Genomic DNA, 20,559 nt, shown 5'->3' on the forward strand with positions numbered 1-20,559 from the left:
GATAATACGTGGTCAAATGAAATTAAAATAAGGTTTATTAATGCAGTACATCCAGAGTTGTGGAACTTGGCATACTTCTGGAACTAAGACACAAATGGAAGAGTAGTGCACCCTGAATAAATACATTAAACTACAACTTTTAGTATATATAAATAACAATTGCTAATGTTGTTGAGATTGGTATTGCGTTTCTCATGTTTGATCTTTCTTCTCCATTCTTGGCCTATCATAGTTATTAATAGTTTGAAATCATATTTTTGATATTCTTGTAAAATTCTTAAACAAACAATTGTCTAAGCATTATTTCCATAGTTAAATTACTCATTGTCTCGCGTTTACTTAGAAAAGCCGTATCCACATTTTCTATTTTTCATTTTTCTTTTTTACGTATCGTCTTAGCGCGATTAAGGACGCAGCATCTGTCAAGAGAATATTCTCTTGAGAATATTCTCTTCTTACATCACTAGCCAAGGGCCACGTCGCTCATTTTTGATATACACGTATGACTAAAGGCCTGGCGCAAATTGAACCTAAGCGAGACACAACCTGCGCCGGCGGGACGGGTGACCAGTGCATTTATTTTTCTAGCGTGCCGCATATTGAACACAACCCAACCCAACCGTTGGCTATCGACGTGGCGAATAGAGACGGGCAAAATCAGTGCGGACATGTAACGGTTACTTTTCATACCGGTTCTCAGTGGTACTGAGTACAAATACTGATTACAAAATACTGATGTATCTGATCCTTGTACTGAATTGAGTAGGCAACTTAAAATCGGCATTTCCGTACTTGTAACTAGTAACGTTTTAAAAATATCTTACACGTCCCTAGTAGTCGTAGCGGTATGACTTTCGAAAACATCGAATTTGATCATAAGGGGGTACATAAAAAGATATCTTACACTGAGTATTTTATTTCTGCACATAATACCTACATATTTAAAATAATCTCTCCCCTACTGCTCGGTCATAACTCATATTCCTCAATTTACTGCTCGGATCACAATAATTTACAATTACTGCAGGATCGCAATCATTTACAATTACTGCAGGATCGCAATCATTTAAAATTACTGCAGGTTATAATTCATAATCCCTCCGCTACTGATCGGTCATAAAAAATAACACTATCTGCATATTTCGTTTTTAATTTTTTAGCATAAACAAAAATGTAATATGTAATAAACCAAAATGTAATATGCCGACAAGTTGAATTTGAGGGTAATACGATATTTTTATCGATCACGCTTTTAAATAACATGAATCATTTTTTCACCTTATTTTTCTAATAATGTGTTTTTGTAAAGGCATAACTTTGATTATTAATTTCGTATCGCCACTTATTTAGTCTACCAAAAGTTATCAGAATTTAATGACACAGACAACGCAGTTTTCACTCGGGTGTTGACTATGCTAATATTTTTATTTATCTAAATTGTACTTAGGTACTATCCGTATTCATTTCAGATATGTCCATCTCGCAAACAAAAACAAGTAAAAATAAACATCTAGCGGTGAGTCACGCGTCCCACGGTACAAGAAAACTATACGCCGATGACAAACGTTCCCTAGCGAGACCTGCGAACGAATGCACTGATAGTAGGATGCGCATAACTGTCTACGCAGTTCGCCGGTGCAGGTTGTGTCTCGCTTAGCATCAATTTGCGCCGGGCCTAACTTTCATGGCCGTGGATATCAATGGCGTCTGAGAGTAGTAACCCGATTCAAGCGTGGCACGCAATGTGTTAACACAGCACCTGGCTATCAAAATTCGTCACTAAGGAGTTCATCGCTTTCCACGGAAACTAATTTTGCGTACTATCAGTTATGGGATTGGTAGTTCTTTATTTTTCATATTATGGATTTAGAAAACAAAATTAACTTTTTATTCTTTATTTCAGACCGAAAAAGTAAATGGAAACTGGCAGGACCGCGACTGCGTGGAACAAATCGAAAGATCCACCCAATACACTAGTTACGAACTGCACAATTTACATTCCGATACGATTTATAAAGTTGAGGTGCGCGCGCATAATTCTATTGGTGAGAGTTTACCCGCACAAGTTAAATTCAGAACGGCCAGAGGTGAGAATCAGCAGTATTACGCTTATAACACTTTTGTTAGTAGTGGTTCATATATTCACAATTTTGAGTCGACAGTGTTATGCTTCTGTTTGATTTTGTTTTCTGTTTTAAAATGTAGGTAGTTGAGTGTATGTATCGTAATGTCTCAGTTAATTATTAAGTAGTCTATTTTTGCCAAATGATTCAACGAAAGTGAAATTGTAGAGTATTTGATATAGAATGGCTTATACGGCCCTACGAAGCTACTTGATTAGATATGAATTATAACTATTTCGTTTATATGTGTCAAAGACAATATATAGTTGATACGGAACTTTTTTTGGTAAGTTTTATAGAATTTTTTAGTATATAGATTATAGATCTATGCAGCTCATTATTAATGCGCAAAAATAAATTAAATGCGTCGCGTCGTTTATACAGGGTGTTTCATTAGGAAACGGAAATACTTGAATGGTGAATAGAGGCACTGAGGCGGTTCTAGATATACTACATTTATTGCCTCACCGTTGTTTATAACCGGGTTATAGGGCGTTTTATCGATTTTGTCCATTTCTTTCTGGACCCATAACTTTAGAACCACCCTGTAGATTTTTTTGATATTTGGTACACATATGTCTCACTTGGAACCCAAACCATCCAACTACTAACCACAAAAAAATCCAGGTCCGGACTAAAAAAAAAATAGTAAATTCATTGTGACCTTGAAACAACACCCTGCCTATTAAAATTTTCAAAATTCGTTTGCATATTTGAAAAGAATAGAATAAATCAAGTTTGACTGTTTGCTTCAATTTTTTGGCCAGACAATTTAATGACTTTAATTTTGAAATTTTAATAAAATTTTTAAGAACTCGGATTAAAAAGCAGGCATTATTAACTTTTACTAATAAATTAGTAAAATTAATGAACAAATACTTATTTTAACAATGATCCATAAATATTTACCGCATTGGAACGAGCCATTTAGTAATTACACGAAAAATCCAGGTCCGAAAACAAAAAAACATATTATTGTGACCTTGAAAGACACCCTGTATATTGAAATTTTTAAAATCTGTTTGCACATTTGAAAAGAGCACAGAAAACTGAGTTTACTGTTTTGCTTTTATTTTTTTTGCGCAGAAAATTTAATGACTTTTTTGAAATTTTTGAATTTTTAATTTTGAAATTAAATACATTGAAATTTTTTAGAACTAGAGATTAAAAAGCAGGTATTATTAACTTTTAATAATAAATTATCAAAGTAAATGACTAAATACTCATTTTAAAAATGGGCAATACTTATTTACTACATTGGAACGACCCACTACTGATCACAACAAAAATCCAGGTCCGGATTAACAAAAAAAATATAAAGTAATTGTGACCTTGAAACAACACCCTGTATATTGAAATTTTCAAAATCCGTATACACATTTGATAAGAGCACAAAAACTAAGTTTAATGTTTCTCTTCCATTTTTGCGCATGCAATTTAATGACTTTAATTTTGAAATCATCTCGAAATTTTTTAATAACTCTGAGAACTGTTATCAAAAATTTCGATATATTTCAAAAGTAATATCATTAAATTGTCTGCGCAAAAAATTGAAGCGAGCCATTACACTTAGTTTTTCCGCTCTTTTCAAATGTTCAAACTTATTTTGAAAATTTCAATATACAGGGTGTTATTTCAAGGTCACAATTACTTTATGTTTTTTTGTTAATCCGGACCTGGATTTTTCTTGTGATAAGTAAGTGGGTCGTTCCAATGTAATAAATCATTATAGATTATTTTTAAAATGAGTATTTATTCACTAAATTTGATAATTTACTATTAAAAGTGCTTTAAAAATCTGCTCTTTAATTTCAGAGTTCTTAAAAATTTCAATATATTTAATTTCAAAATTAATGTCATTAACATTTCTGCGCAAAGAATTAAAGCGAACCTATAAACTAAGTTTTTGTGCTCATCTTAAATGTGCAAACGGATTTTGAAAATTTCAATATACAGTTTGTTGTTTCAAGTTCAAAATTACTTTATGTTTTTTTGTTAATCTGGACCTGGATTTTTCTTGTGATTATTAAATGGGTCGCTCCAATGTAGTAAATAATTATGGATAAATGTTAAAATAAGTATTTGTTCATTAATTTTAATAATTTATGAGTAAAAGTTAATAATACCTGCTTTTTAATCTCAGGGTTCTTAAAAATGATATTAGGATTTCAAAATTAAAGTCATTAAATTGTCTGGCCAAAAAATTGAAGCGAACTTTGATTTTTTCTGCTCTTTTCAAATAAGCAAACCAATTTTGAAAATTTTAATATACGGGGTATTGTTTCAAGGTCACAATGAATTTATAATTCTTTTTAGTCCGGAGCTGGATTTTTTCTTGTGATTAGCAGTTGGATGGTTCTAAATTTGTGGATCCAGAAAGAAATAGGCAAAATCGATAAAACACCCTGTAACTCGGTTATAAACAACGGTGAGGCAATAAGTGTACTATATCTAGAACCGCCTCAGTGACCTCTTCACCATTCAAGTATTTCCGTTTCCCAATGAAACACCCTGTATATGGTTAGTATGTACGACATCAGCTACCTTAAAGTTTTCGCAAAAGAAAGGAGCCCTCTTTGGAGCGAATTTTTTTTATTGTTTTACGATTTTGGGGTTCTCAATTCAATCCACCTATAAATGCACTATATAAATGCGCGGATATAAAGCACTAAAATCGCCTAAACCTCTAACATTTTTTAAAGTAAGACGGATCGTTATGAAACCTTTTGCATTCGATTCGGGAGAGCTTCAAGGCTTCAGGAAATGTCATGAGTATTTCAAAGTGCTCAAAAAATAAAAATTCACAACTTGGAAACTAATCATGGAAATGAGTTCAACTTTTATAATCGGGAGGTTTTTGAGGTCACTGAACGCGAATATAGGGTTGGCGAAACTGTTAACTGTAAGATGTACCTGGTTCCCGGTATTCCGTCATTCACGTCGTCTCCTAAGAGTTTTATGGAAATTAATTATGAAAATCATTGAAACTTGTTATCCCGAGGTTTTTGAGGTAGCTCAACACGAATATTGCTGCGGCGATGCTGTACGAAATACCTGGTGTCCGGAATGTACGTCATCTCCTGGAGTTTTATAAAAATGTTTGAAATTTATTCAGGGTTTTTGAGGTCGCTGGGTACGAATATTGCATCGAAGATGCTGTACGAGGTACCTGGTGAATCTGGGTTTTTGAGGTCGCTGAACACGAATATTGCATCAAATATGTTATACAAGGTACTTGCTGCAGGGTATCTACGTCACCTCCTGGAATTTTTCGAAAATTACCCGTTGCATCGTACAGCATCGTCGAAGCAATATTCGTTTTCAGTCACCTCAAAACTCTAGGGATAACAAGTTTCAACCATTTTCATAAATAATTTTCAAAAAACTCCAGGGGTGACATAGATACCAGGCATCAAGTACCTCGTACAGCATCTTCGATGCAAGTGACCTCAAAAACCTTTGCAGTGACCTCAAAAATTCTTAGTTATAAAATTTCAACTATTTTCATAACGAATTTCCATGAAACTCCAGGGGACGACGTAGATACCGGACACCAGGTACCTCTTACAGCTTCGCCGATCCGATATTCGTGTTTAGCGACCTCAAAAACCTCGAGATAACAAGCTTCAATGATTTTAATAACGATAGTTCATAAAACTCCAGGAGGTGACATAGATACCAGGTACCTGGTACAGCACCTTCGATGCAATAATTGTGTTTAGCGACCTTAAAATCCCCGATATAATAAATTTCAACTATTTTCATAACAAATTTCCATAAAACTCAAGGAGACGACGTAGATACCGGGCACCAGCTTCACCGATACGATATTCCTGTTCAGCGACCTCAAAAACCCCCGAGTATGAAAATTTAACTTATTTACATGACTATTTTCCGAGTTGTGAATTTTTATTTTTTAAAGACTTTGATATGTACCGGGTGTCCCAATAAGAATGGCTCTCGGCCATATCTCAGGAACCGTTTATAGTACAGCTTTGAGAAAATAATATTTATAACAAAACTTGCCTCGGGAAAAGCCTGGAAATTATTTTGATAATTGTAGGTCCACCGCTAGAGGGCGAAATTAAAAATTAAAAAATCAAAATTTTACAAAATTTACCTAATGAAAGGGCACTGGAAATCCAATCATCGTATTCTTCATAAAATTCGGCGCATATTTGATTTTACAAGTTTAAGTCTACCTTTGCAAATAAGAGGTGGGGGTGAGTGGGAACCTTCTTATGAAAAAATGGCTGTAAGTCCGGTTCTGCTAAATCGAATTTTGCATACTTGGTCTTGTTGAAAACAGCTCTTTTTCGTTAATGTCAGTGTCTTATTTTCGAAATAGCCTAATAAGTAATATGCAAGCTAGGAGGCGTTATTTAATTATTTTCAGAAATCTGGTTTTCTTTGGAAAATATTAAATACAAGTACAGTCGGAAAAATGAAAGAATACCCATGAACGATCACATCAATCACTTAATTTGTATTTGCTGTCTTTTTCTATAACAAACGTTTGTTATTTATAGAAAAAAAAAAGCAAATGCAAAATAAGTGATTGATGTGATCGTTCATGGGTATTCTTTCATTTTTCCGACTGTATGCATTTTTATTCATGTATTACAAAATTATACCAAATTAGCAACATAATACCGAAAACCGCATGTCGATACCTTTTTTCTATCTCGAGATATCTTAAGAAATGTGTAAATTTTAAACATAACTGTTACTGTCACCGGTAAACGAGGTTAAGGAAAAGTAGTGTGCTATGGAAAAAACAAATAAACATTTTCCAGATGTAAACGTATATAATTAATTAAAACAACAATAAGACAAACAACACTATAAAATATAACAAAGAAATAAAAGCAACTACTTACTTAGTCTTAGTGACTGCCTAAATATTCAGATTGTTGCCCACCATTTTCGATGCAAGTATTTACTCTTTCAAGAGTAGATTGAATAGCAACATATTTAACTGTTTTAGACTTTTATTTTGGGGACGGATTAAAGACCTTGTATTTGACGCTAGGCCCACTACTCGAGAAAACATGATCTAGAATCTATAGAATACGAAACGCCATTTAAAGCATTGCGAAAGCAGAAATTGAGACTGCTGTTCAATCTACTCTTGAAAGAGTAAATGCTTGCATCAAAAATGATGGGCAACAATTTGAATATTTAGGTCGTCACTAAGTAAGTAGTTGCTTTTATTTCTTTGTTATATTTTATAGTGTTGTTTGTCTTATTGTTGTTTTAATTAATTATATACGTTTACATCTGTAAAATGTTTCTTTGTTTTCTCCATAGCACACTACTTTTCCTTAACTTGGTTTACCGGTGACATTAACAGTTGTTTAAAATTTACACGTTTCTTAAGATATCTCGAGATAGAAAAAAGGTATCGACATGCGGTTTTTGGTATTATGTTGCTAATATGGTTTAATTTTGTAATACAGGATTAAAATGCTTGCTTGTATTTAATATTCTCCAAAGAAAACCAGATTTACGAAAATAATTAAATAACGCCTCCTAGCTTGCATATTACTTATTAGGGTATTTCGAAAATAAGACACATTGACGAAAAAGAGCTGTTTTCAACAAGACCAAGTATGCAAAATTCGATTTAGCAGAACCGGACTTACAGCCATTTTTCATAAGAAGGTTCCCACTCACCCCCATCTCTTATTTGCAAAGGCAGACTTAAATCTGTGAAATTAAATATGCGCAGAATTTTATGAAGAATACGATGATTATTTCCAGTGCCCTTTCATTAGGAAAATTTTGTAAAATTTTGATTTTTTAATTTTTGATATTCAATTACGCCCTCTAGCGGTGGACCCACAATTATGAAAATAATTTCCAGGCTTTTCCCGAGGCAACTTTTGGTATAAATATTTTTTTCTCAAAATAAACGGTTCCTGAGATATGGCCGAGAGCCATTCTTATTGGGACACCCGGTACTTTGGAAAATGCATTTCCCGTCTGCAACAATGCAATTTTCATTTGTCCCTCATGCCAATAGGTCAACTTTTCCTGAAGCTCTCCCGAATCGAATGCAAAAGGTTTCATAACGATCCGTCTTGCTTTAAAAAAGTTATTTTTATTTCCTCGCCTAACTTCCCAAATTAAAACTTAGATTAGCTAGTTTGACGTGCTGTGTTAGAAATAATATTTCCTTAATTGATTTTTATTTTTAAACGAGGTTTGACAACCGAATTGGAAAATACCATTCAGCTTTACATGTTTGATCATAAGGTATAACCACCCAAAACAACTCATTATTTTGATGATGATTAAATACATTTTTGTTATGTTGCATACATTTTTTTTTTATTTCTCAGTTCATATTTTTTCGAACTACAGTTCTTCTTGTGGTGCTGTCACTGGCAAATCTGTCTCTGTCTAATGCTGCTCTAAACAAAGAAGTTGAATCTAGGCCGGTCCAGTCTCTGATATTTCTAAGCCATGAAATCTGGCGCCTACCGGGACCCCGTTTACCTTCAATCTCACCCTGGATGATAAGTTGCGCGAGGCGGTACTTTTCGTTGTAGTAGTGATTTTAAACAATCCTTTCTCTTCTTCCTTTATTAAAAGAATATTATATCGTCGGTCTAATAAGCAAACTGCGTAAGTCCATTTTTTGCGAAAATTGTTTTTTGGTGTCATCTAGTAGTAGACGGTAAAAGCTACTGGCTGACAATTCCCACAAGCGCTATTATTATTTTATTTCGCGCCAATTTCGCTAAACGAATTTTGCGGAAGTCCACTCGTTCTTTCACATTCATATGAATATTGCCTATGTCCATTGTTTGATCAGGTGCTCGCTTGTAAGTTACAATGTTTCTTAAGTCGTTTTGATTGAAAACGTTAGAAAATGTAAGTAAATAAATTGGATATTTGGATATTGGATTGTAAATATACAGTCGGAAAAATGAAAGAATACCCATGAACGATCACATCAATCACTTATTTTGTATTTGCTGTCTTTTTCTATAAATAACAAACGTTTGTTATAGAAAAAGGCAGCAAATACAAAATAAGTGATTGATGTGATCGTTTATGGATATTCTTTCATTTTTCCGACTGTATTTTGATTATTATGATTAATATGGATATAAACTTACGTGCATAGAAATCGGCCTACTTAAAAATTTGGTCAATTTTGATGTCTCATATTTCCTAAACCTGTTGGCCGATTTAACTTATTTTTTGAACATGTTATAGCCTGATTCTTTAATAATACCACTGTAATAATATTGTTGCTAAACAGGTAAATTTTCATTGTATACCGGGTGTACCAATCAAACTATGTTTTTTTTCAAAGATCGCATCACGCTGTGGAATATTCTAGCGTTTATAAAATACTGAAATTAAAACCCAACTAAAGCCTCAGGCTTTCTTAACATTCTGTTTTTTGATTTATTCGTTTATGTTGGATAATACAAAAGTTAGGTACTTTAACAACTAGACATGTTCTTCATCAATACACGGTGTTTCTAAATAAGTGCGACAAACTTTAAGGGATAATTGTGCATGAAAAAATAATCACAGTTGGCTTTATAAACGTATGTCCGCAAATGTTTCGTTTCCGAGATACGGGATGTTGAATTTTTTCTTACAAACTGACGATTTATTTTATTGCTTTAAAGCCGGTTGAGATATGCCAATGAAATTTGGTGGGTTTTAAGACGTAGTTATGCCACATGTTTTGACATACAATTAAGGATTTAATATTCACCATTAGCGCGCATACCTGTAATATGACCGATCATATTACCCTATGCACGGTAATGGTGAATATAAAATTCTTAATTTTATGTCAAAAAATCCGCAATATCTATCTTTTAAAACCTACCAAATTTCATTTGCATATCTCAACTGGTTTTAAAGCAATAAATAAATCGTCAGTTTGTAAGAAACAATTCAACATCCCGTATCTCGGAATGAAACATTTGCGGACATACGTTTATCAATCCAACTGTCATTATTTTTTCATGCAGAATTACCCCTTACAGTTTGTCGCACCTATTGAAAAACACCGTGTATTGATGAAGAACATGTCTAGTTGTTAAATTACCTAACTTTTTTATTATCCAACATAAACGAATGAACAAAAAACAGAATGTTAAGAAAACCTGAGGCTATGTAGGGTTTTAATTTCAGTATTTTATAAATGCTGGAATATTCGACAGGGTGATGCGAACTTTAAGAAAAAAACACAGTTTGATTGGTACACCCTGTATACAATGAAAATTTAGCTGTTTAGCAACAATCCTATTACGGTGGTATTGCTAAAGAATCAGGTTATAACATGTTGAAAAAACCACTTAAATCAGCCAACAGGTTTAGGAAATATGAGATATCAAAAATGACCAAATTTTTAAGTGGGCCGATTTCTGTGCACTTTAGTTTAGTATAATAAGTAGAAAGTTTGTGTAAATATATTGTTTAATTAATTTTGGTCAATTATGTATTGCATGGAGTTAGGCACTTTTCTCTTTTATTACTTCTGTTGTCTTTTGGAGATAGGCAAGTTCCAAAGTTTTTTGTCTCTCTCCTGTAAAATTTTCAATTTGTGACTTAGGCAATTTGCTTATTAGACCGACGATGTATCTTATTTTGGACTTCTGTTGCTTGTAGTGCCTATCCGCTTCGGATGTTGGCGACCATCATTTCAGTCCGTACTTTACACATTGCTGCTCTGAAAAGATTTGTAGTGGTTGTGTTGAACCACGTACGTAGATTTTTCAGTCAGGAAATCCTTCGCCTTCCTGGTCCACGTTTTCCTTCTACTTTTCCCTGTAAGATTAGTTCCTGTTGATTTCTCGCTGTTCCTCATGATGTGTCCGAAGTATTCGATTTTTTTCTATAACTGACATGAAATGTCAAAATGTTCCAACTCTTCTCAGTTGCCGAAACGTCACCTTATATCCCATGAGGTAAAATCTATTTCTATCCCGCTCGCAGACGTCAAATATTTATATATCAATATCATGGTTGATCACTCCTATTTTTTATTAATTGAATTTTTGAATTACAATTAGTGAATGTACAGTTAACAAATTTATATCAGTTTGTTTTGTGCTTTTCGGACATGAAAAATTATCCTGTTTAATTTCTATCAATATAGAAGCATTGGTTTCAGACACAACTTTTGAGATGGTCAGCGAGCTTGGGTGTGGAGAAGCAACTTTCTTGGCAATTTTATATCTCTGCGCTATCGATTCGTCAAGGTAGCTTTCAGCATTGCCGGTGATTTTCAGCACCATGCTTTTTAATGTTAACAAATAACAATCCACCGTATTCCACAAGAATTGTTGCAATTTCTGGTGTTTTTGGTGAGTTATAGAAAAATTATTGTATTGTACCTACTCGTGGCAAAATGCAGATTTTAGGTCTATCATGATTACATCCTTCCACTACGCGTCTGGAAGTAACCTTCAAGTATCGCTCTAAAATCTGCTATTTTGACCCCTTAAATAATAAATAACAATTTTTTTTCTTTTTTTGGTACTTACACTCTTCAATATAACTCTTCAATTCTACAAATTTTTCAAAATTGCCTTTTCTAACTATTTTTGTGTTATCAACTTAACTTTTTAAGTGTTAGAGCAGAATGGTAAATGCAAAATTCTAAGAATTCACTGATGGCATGTTTCAACAGCTTCGTTTAGAAAAGAGTCTCCAGTAAAAACTCAAGGTAGTTTGTATAGTATTTACTAATTCGTTTTAGAGATCTTAAAAAGTATTTTAAGAAAGTTGTTATATTGATGTACTAGCTAAGTATTTATAGAATGAGTAGTTGATATTTGCCAAATTGTTATAATTGTGATCTAAATATTTAGAATACCTTCGTTCTTATCTCATCGATATTATCGTTTTTATTTACTCTCAATGTAGTTGTACTTCTCTTAAAACTCAATTCTTATCTATTTTTTTCGTGGCTTAAAAATGACTAAACCTTTTTCGTTTCCCATTTTTTGTTTTTTTTTATCTGAATGCCATTCTTTAATACTTTTTCAAATGCCCTTTCAAGGTACGCAATGGTAGCAAAATGTTATTTATATTATTTTGTTAAATATTACACCCCTTTCTGTAACGTCTCACCTTTATTAGTTTATGATGTGCTTTTATAGTACATCCAGCTATGGTATAATATATTATAACTATTTATCTCTTACCTTTTTTTGGTTAAAATCCGATACAGGAAGGGAAAATGCGTTTTATATAAACTTAAAGATTTAGGAATGTTTGGTAATCGGCTATTTCAAAGTCTGACTATTTTGATATTTGTTTCAAAGTATTTGAGTATGATGAAGACTACGTGGCCAATTGTATTGTTATTGTAATATTTTGTAAATTTTAGGACAGTGTTTAACACTCCAATAGAGACATAAAACGTAATTTTAAGGAAAAAATATATTTTTTACATAATATATTTTGCAATCATTTATAATGTATACAAATCGTGCCAAATTAATTAATATTATGATAATGGAATGTAACAAAGATTATGTACCAATATGAGCCAATAGCCATTTTGTTGTTGGAGAACAACTGAATTTTAATATTTTTGATAGTCTGATTTAAAAAATGTCTTTTGTAGCAGCTCTATTTTTTAAGATACTTTTGGAAACAAGCTAATGTTAGCCTTTTATAGAACAAAAAAAATTTATTTTCATAACCACGTTATTAGTCGCAAAAAAATGTGCACATGTAAAATATATATACACATACTATAAAAAAACACGGAGAAAGCATATAAAACACAAAAAATAAAACAGTTGTTACTCATCACCAGAGAATTTATTTTATACGACTTTCTTCTTCTTCCATTATATAAGTAATTTTGCTTGTTCATTTGTGGATTGTTGCCTCTATGGAAGATTGCCACTCCATATCTTGACCGGTTCGCCGATACTTCTACCATTTGCTTTCTTATGAAAAATAAAAACAGCAATTATTTGATTTCTGACATATATAGTACATTGTTTTCGGGTTTTATAGACAGTGATCTGACATTATTTGTTCCTGTTGTTTCGTGTACAACTGCGACATATCAAAGGGAATACGGCTGCTTAATTTAAGAATAGGGAGTTTTGCCGAAGGCTAACTACACGAATTCCAGAATTATATTTACATATGCATGCATAGCAGAGGATCCTCCTACTTAGATTGTCGAAGCCCTCTGCAGAACCAAGGAAAGACAGATTATCGAGCAATTTCTAGACACCGTCTTTCCATAGGATGACATTGCAGTCATCCTATCGGCTGAACAGGTTCCCAAGCTCGGGGAACGAGGTGGGAGACACGGAACGTCTCTTATTTCTGGTACTTCTTGCTATTGTCTTAAAGGCAGTTAGTCTTAACAGATACTATCTTTCTTACATTAAAAATAAAACTCGAATCGCTGGTAAGAGGGCACCGCTAGTATAGGTCAGCGAAACGTTCAGATACATGGGTCGTCCAAATAAGATACGATCGAAACCGGGAAGACTTTAATTGATAATTATTGTTATTGAATTTTAAAATTGTTCACTATTCATTAGTAGTTAAAAAAGAATAGACTGTAATAAACCTCAGATCATAAATATATACCTTCATTGGCTGCTACAATACTGTAATCTGTTACAAACCTATATAGAGCAAAAAGATCATTAGCTAATCTAAAAGAAGAATGTGTTTGCTTTTTAAACACATTAAATCTAAATATAATTTTTCCTTAACATTTACAAAAAGTAGAAAATTAAAATTTGTTATTAAATCATAGAATTTCCATATAAGGAATACGTGGTTACTTTTACTAACATACCAATTGATATTGCTTTTTTGTAAACTAAAACAAAAATGTTAAATTTTTATTATTTCATTTTAATGCTGTTGCATGCTTTGCACGTTAAAAAAAGTGTTATTTTTAATGATATTAAGTATATAGTATTAATTCTTGTTTTGAAGTATTTAAGTTTGACGTAATTTTTTATGTGCTTTATATACTGTTCGAAAGCTTTTTATATATTTACAAAACTGTCAAATTTTTTTTTTTAGAAAAATAAAAGTTACAAAAAATGGCTTATTGTGTTTGAGTGGTTTTGCGCTTTGTGTTGTAAAAGTGAACTATTTTTAAATAATAAATGCAGTATGTAGTCACTATTAAAAGTGAAACTAGCTTTCTTTCTTTTTCTTACTAATTCTGAATATTAATTTATTATACACTTGCATAACAGATTCCTAACTGTAAATAAAGGAAATGAAGAAAAATCAAACAGAAAAGAACCAGAGTGTCAGCATGCAGGGTTGCAAATTCAAGAAATGAATGCGGCAAATATTAAGTTTTTTTCACTAGGTGCAGATACCGGAGATAAACATTTCCGAGAGCTCGGTTCCCGAATTAAACAAAAATCCCTTCAAAGTGACGTCGACCAGCATTACCCTGATTCGGACATCCCTGCGTTCTGTAACTCTATTGTGGCCGGGACCAGCTAAACCCCATCCCTCTCATACTAGGGCATCGGTATGGAACCGTTTGTTAGGACATTAATTCGTCCCGATGTCCTTCTTTTGACCGATTCTCAGTCGCTCACACATGGCACCTATGTACGCATTTGATTCCGCTTGGCGGCGCTAGTGTAGTTGGAGGTCAACGTTTTGACAATTCGTGAAGTTTGTATATGGTGTTTTTGATTACGATTTAACAAATAATAAATTATGGCCGAACAATACGGATCTTGGGCTGTTTGTGCGTTGAAAAACGAATTGAGGAGAAGGAATGCGAGAGTTACTGGAAAAAAAGTAGCCCTTATCGAATTATATCTATATTAATCATCGTCTCAATGTTTTATTTCTATAGCTCAGAGGGTATAGATCTGAGGGTATTTATTTGGCATTGACTCACTCCCCCACGAGTCTAGTGTGTATATATCTGCCTTACTTTTTTATCAATTTAAAATTCCCAAATAAGTGCGCTCTGCATTAATTTTTGTGTTTATCTCATTTAAAAATGTGATATTTTCAAAATATGGCCGCCATGACAGTTGCGCATTTGGGGTAAATTTGGTTTAAGCATAAGTTGAGCGCAGTTGATTCTGCAATGTTGCCTTATTTAAAAAAAATATAATTCCTTATAGAAATATAGAATGTGTTAATTTAATTAAGTATAATTATTTGGGTGTTTGTCTAGGTGAAAGGCGACCTTAAATTTAAGGTGAAATTAGAAAAAAATAGGGTTAGGTTTGATCAGGTTATGTTTAGTCATTAAAGAATATTTGAATGGTACTAGGTCATTTTAATTTTCAGTTATTAACTTGTTTATATTATTTTTGATTTGGTTAGGTTTTCTCAGGTTATGTTTTAGTCATTTTAAAGCATATTTTAAAGGTAATATGTCTCTTAAATTTTCAGTTATTAACTTGTTTATATTATTTTCGATGACGCTAGGCTAGTTTTGTCAGGTTATGTTTTATTCACTAAAAAATATTGAGAACTTGAGAATTATTTCGAATTATTATTTCACATTTTCTATATTATTATTTCTTATTTCAAATATAATTTTTTATATATTTTCACTTCATAAAAAGCGATTGTAGATGTGGCAACAGATGTCTATAAAATTGCATATCTTAATCCGTGCGTTTATAATAAATTTTCATCTGAATTTTATAGTGAAGTATTCTATTTTTTACAGTCTAATCTAGGGGCAATACGTAATCTGTTTCAACAAATTTTTTATTGCAGATACGTGCATTTATTGTAAGCACATATTTATCCCTTCTTATTGCTACAATCCACTTTTTTCTCATCAGAATATTTTTGGAAAACCTGTGTCCTGATGTTCTGGATAAGCACAAACGCACAGCACAACATTGTGGCATTTTATTTTCTCAAATTTTATTCACACAGCGAAACAAATTATGCAATATTTACTTTGAAATATATTGATTTGAATGTTGACGTGTTTTGACGTGACCTCCAACTACACGAGCGCCACCTACATTGAGCTTTCCAGATTAGCTGCCATACTCATCAATTTCCGTCTCTTGTACCTTGTACTCATCCGCACGTCCTCCTGTGCCTAACAAGGTTTTCTCCACTTTATTTACACAGTTTATAGATCAACATTTGGTAGAACATTTGCGTAAAATATTTTTTAATTTTGAAAAACTATATTTGAAACTATTTGGGATTTATACAGAGTAAAAATAAAAAACTCGATTTCGAAAGAGTAGGTTCAATACTATTGGCTTCAGTAAGAATACATGCACCTTGTGTGCAAGTAGGAAAAAAGACCCAATCAAATAACTTGTTTTTTTTTAAACATGTGTCTTGGTTTTACTTCTACACTGCGCGTCAGAGAAAAAGAGGCCACCCAAAAAATGGGCGATTTTTGATGTCTCGAATTTCCTAAACCTGTTGTCCGATTTAAGTGATTTTTTAATATGTTATAGCCTGACTCAAACAATATCGCTGTAATAATATTGTTGCTAGACAGGTAAATTGTCATTGTACACCGGGTGTACCAATCAAACTGTTTTTTTTTTCTCAAAGTTCACCACACCTTGTGAAACATTCTAGCATTTATAAAATACTGAAATTAAAACCCAACTATAGCCTCAGGTTTTCTTAACATTCTGTTTTTTATTCATTCTCTTATGTTGGATAATAAAAAAGTTAGGTACTTTAACAACTAGCCATGTTCTTCATCAATACAGTGCGTTTCTAAATAAGTGCGACAAACTTTAAGGGGTAATTTTGCATGAAAAAATAATGACCGTTTGTCTTATAAACATATGTCCGCAAATGCTTTGTTTCCGAGATAGGGGATGTTGAATTTTTTCTTACAAACTGAAGATTTATTTATTGCTCTAAAACCGGTTGAGATATGCAAATGAAATTTGGTAGGTTTGGTAGGCAAATTAAAAAGGTAGTTATTGCGCATTTTTTGACATACAATTAAGAATTTTATATTCTCCATTGGCGTGCATACGGATAATATGACCCGTATGCTCGCCAATCGAGAATATAAAATTCTTAATTGCATGTCAAAAAATGCCCAATAACTACCTCTTAGATCCTACCAAATTTCATTTGCATATCTCAACCGGTTTTAGAGCAATAAATAAATCGTCAGTTTGTAAGAAAAAATTCAACATCCCGTATCTCGGAAACGAAGCATTTGCGGACATATGTTTATAAAGCAAACGTTCATTAGTTTTTCATGCAGAATTACCCCTTAAAGTTTGTCGCACTTATTTAGAAACACCTCTGAAGAACATGGCTAGTTGTTTAAGTACCTAACTTTTTTATTATCCAACATAAGTGAATGAATAAAAAAACAGAATGTCAAGAAAACCTGAGACTATAGTTGGGTTTTAATTTCAGTATTTTATAAATGCTAGAATATTCCACAGGGTGTGGTGAACTTTGGGAAAAAACACAGTTTGATTGGTACATCCGGTATACAATGACAGTTTACCTGTCTAGCAACAATATTATTACATAAAAAATCACTTAAATCGGACAACAGGTTTAGGAAATTGGCGATATCATAAATGACCCATTTTTTGGGTGGCGTCTTTTCTTTGACGCGCAGTGTACACATTATTCTGTCCAAATATCAACCCAAATATATATATTTTTTCGAAATTAAAGTACTATTTTCTATTTTTTGATAGTAAGTAGTGATGATGACGGTAATCCCAATATTCAAACACAATATTGACTGACTGGTTCAGAGCTGTAAAATACTTCTCGTGACGTTTGATGTACGGGCTATGAGTAGACATCACTTACTCTTACAGGATTATCCATTATTCACTCAATCTCTATTAACAGTTAGGAACATGTTTTGTGAAGATCCTGTAGACAGACTTTTACATTTTATTTCCACATGTGACAAAGTATTCGGTATAAATATCTTATTGAAGTGACCACTTCTTATCGCTCGGCAGGCCTGTTTGTTTTTGCACGGGCCCGAATTAATCTCACTAGTCACGAGAAGTTTGCAGTATAATACAGCATGTTTAATTTTATATTAAATATACAGCCTATAAATGGCAACACAGTGCACCGTCGATTCGGCGTAAATTCGGCGATTAAACAACTATAGTGGACTAACCAATGTTGCCGATTTTAGCACTTCCTTCCGTGGCCTATATCTAATCGAAAACTGAACGCACTGTATACTGCAAGCGTCTCTTGACGGGTGACTACTTCTTATCGCAAAAGTTTGCAGATATTAAATTTGGGATTTTATCTATTTTATTCATCACAAACCAGTAGTTTTACTTTTAGAATATAATGATAATCAACATGAGGTAATTAAACATAAATTTGAGATAATAATGAAAAAGTTAATGATGAATAAATTGTACATTAATTTAACAAATTTTGAAAATTACTAAAGTAATTAAACAACATTTTTGAAGAAAAAAAAATTAACATTTTTTAAATTTTACAGACTTTAAATGTCTGGTGTTATAAAAAATATTAACAAATTAATAATAAGCAAACATAAAATTTCGTTAACCTACATATTATAGTCATAACACGCGATAAGAAGTAGTCACTTCTGTCGGCACTTGCCAAGTGCCACGCCCGTTTTTTTCTAATATTTAATATGTATGAAATTAATTTTTGACATGATTGAAATTACTTCAAATTTATTATTTTCGCTATTTTCGCTTGAATTTTATCATTTTAAGTAACCTCTATGAATACAGTCATATTGTTTTTATTTTCAATTATTGTATTCGCTATTTATTCGATATAAACTTAAAATCTAAATATTTTTGTGAAACTGGTCTTTTATGACATCTTAGTTTTTTTAATATCTTTTTGAGCGGTAAAATATTTTTATTTTCGTGCGGTGTCACATCTTCGTGCAATAACAGTCTTAGAAATGTACAGAATATACCAGGTACCAGTAAATATGTAATGCAGATTTACCAAATTATAATTTTTATTAGCAACTAAAAAACTTGAGACTCCTTTGGGCTGAGGAGGATAATAAGATCCAGAAAAAGGTTTATTGAATACATCGAACAAGATATGAGAAACACAGTAGTACAGCTCACCGACTGTAAGCGAGCTCGCAAACCAAAGCAAAATATCCCTACATCGCATAACATACATTGCGGAAAGATACGCACTTAGTGTCACATCTGGTTTTCGGTGAACGAAATTCCACCGAAAGTCACCGAAGATTCACCGAAAACCAGATGTGACACTCAGTGTGTATCTTTTTGCAATGCATGCCACATGCGATGTAGGATATTGCTTTGGTGTGCGAGCTCGCTAACGTGGCCGGTGGTGATATGCTTCTTTTCATGAGCATTTTTCAGTGCGTCACAAATTATAAAAAAAAGGTAAGTCCGTGATAATATACATTTGTAACATTTATTCTAACATGACATTTTAGTTAAATCTGACAGTTGTCAAATTTTATCTGCAGTTTGGCATAAAAACAAATCAATTTTGTCTATTGCATTTATAAAATGGTATTTTCTTTGATTTGTATAGTCTTATAAATTGTACAGATTATATTCGTAGATATATTATATAATTCGTAAATAATTTTTTTTCGATTATAGCGCCATATATCGACGAAATAATAAATGTTATAAATGTAACCGACGAAATGTAATCACCGACGTGCGTTTTTTCTGTCACATACAATTTAATGCGTTAGAAAGAAATCGAAAAACTGTGACGCACTGAAAGATCCTCATGAGAAAAAGCATAATCATTTCTGCATCAAATATACAAGCATTCTATACAGCGTTCCACGTTAAGTATAGAACATTGTCTTATGGAGATCAGTGTTGCCAAACTTTTCGGGCATGGATGGCTACTTGACTGCCGATATACGATTCATTCTAACGAGTACGGCATGGCATCGGCGCGCTTCTATCGTTCATAAGAAATACATGGGGCTATCTCTGCAATGTTCTATTCTTAACGTGGAATGCTGTATAGTGAACGCTCAACTTGAGGGAGAGACTTATTCAGCCGTGTGATGGATGACCGAAGTTATCTTTAACGTTTGAGTTAAAGTTAAGATTACTCTCAGGTATAACGATGCCCATAACTATTTAGGTAAAATTCGGTGTGATGTATTCTTCACAGTTATGAGATAGTTATTTTTTCAACGTTACATTAGAAATAACATTTGAGGAACCAAGTTTGACGTAACAAAGAGAACCTTATGTAGAAATAGTACAAGTGGGAGTGAGCGCGAGAGATTGTTCGGAACATGCTACAGGATGGGTGGATGACTGTAAAAGTAAGTACCCATCGTCGGCCACCGTCGATGACCGAACAGCAAAGAGCTGTTCGGGTTCGGTACACCGTAACATTGTAAAGAAGAACTGTTTTAAGCTTCTTGTAGAGCTGCAAACAAAATTTTTTGGCTCCCATTTTAATGAATTCGCCACAAATA

General features: G+C 32.9%; 1 protein-coding gene across 3 annotated transcripts in view; it reads left to right on the forward strand.

Annotated features, from left to right (window-relative positions):
• LOC114325164 (fasciclin-2) overlaps positions 1-20,559 on the forward strand; it is a 246,675-nt gene that overhangs the window by 164,259 nt on the left and 61,857 nt on the right. For all 3 annotated transcript variants that reach the window (XM_028273136.2, XM_028273137.2, XM_028273138.2), the window contains exon 7: positions 1,904-2,087. In XM_028273136.2, the coding sequence (XP_028128937.1) occupies positions 1,904-2,087 (184 nt within the window). The remainder of the gene's footprint in view (positions 1-1,903; positions 2,088-20,559) is intronic.

The sequence above is a fragment of the Diabrotica virgifera genome, chromosome 5, assembly GCF_917563875.1.
Source record: "Diabrotica virgifera virgifera chromosome 5, PGI_DIABVI_V3a".
Classification (NCBI taxonomy): Eukaryota; Metazoa; Arthropoda; class Insecta; order Coleoptera; family Chrysomelidae; genus Diabrotica; species Diabrotica virgifera.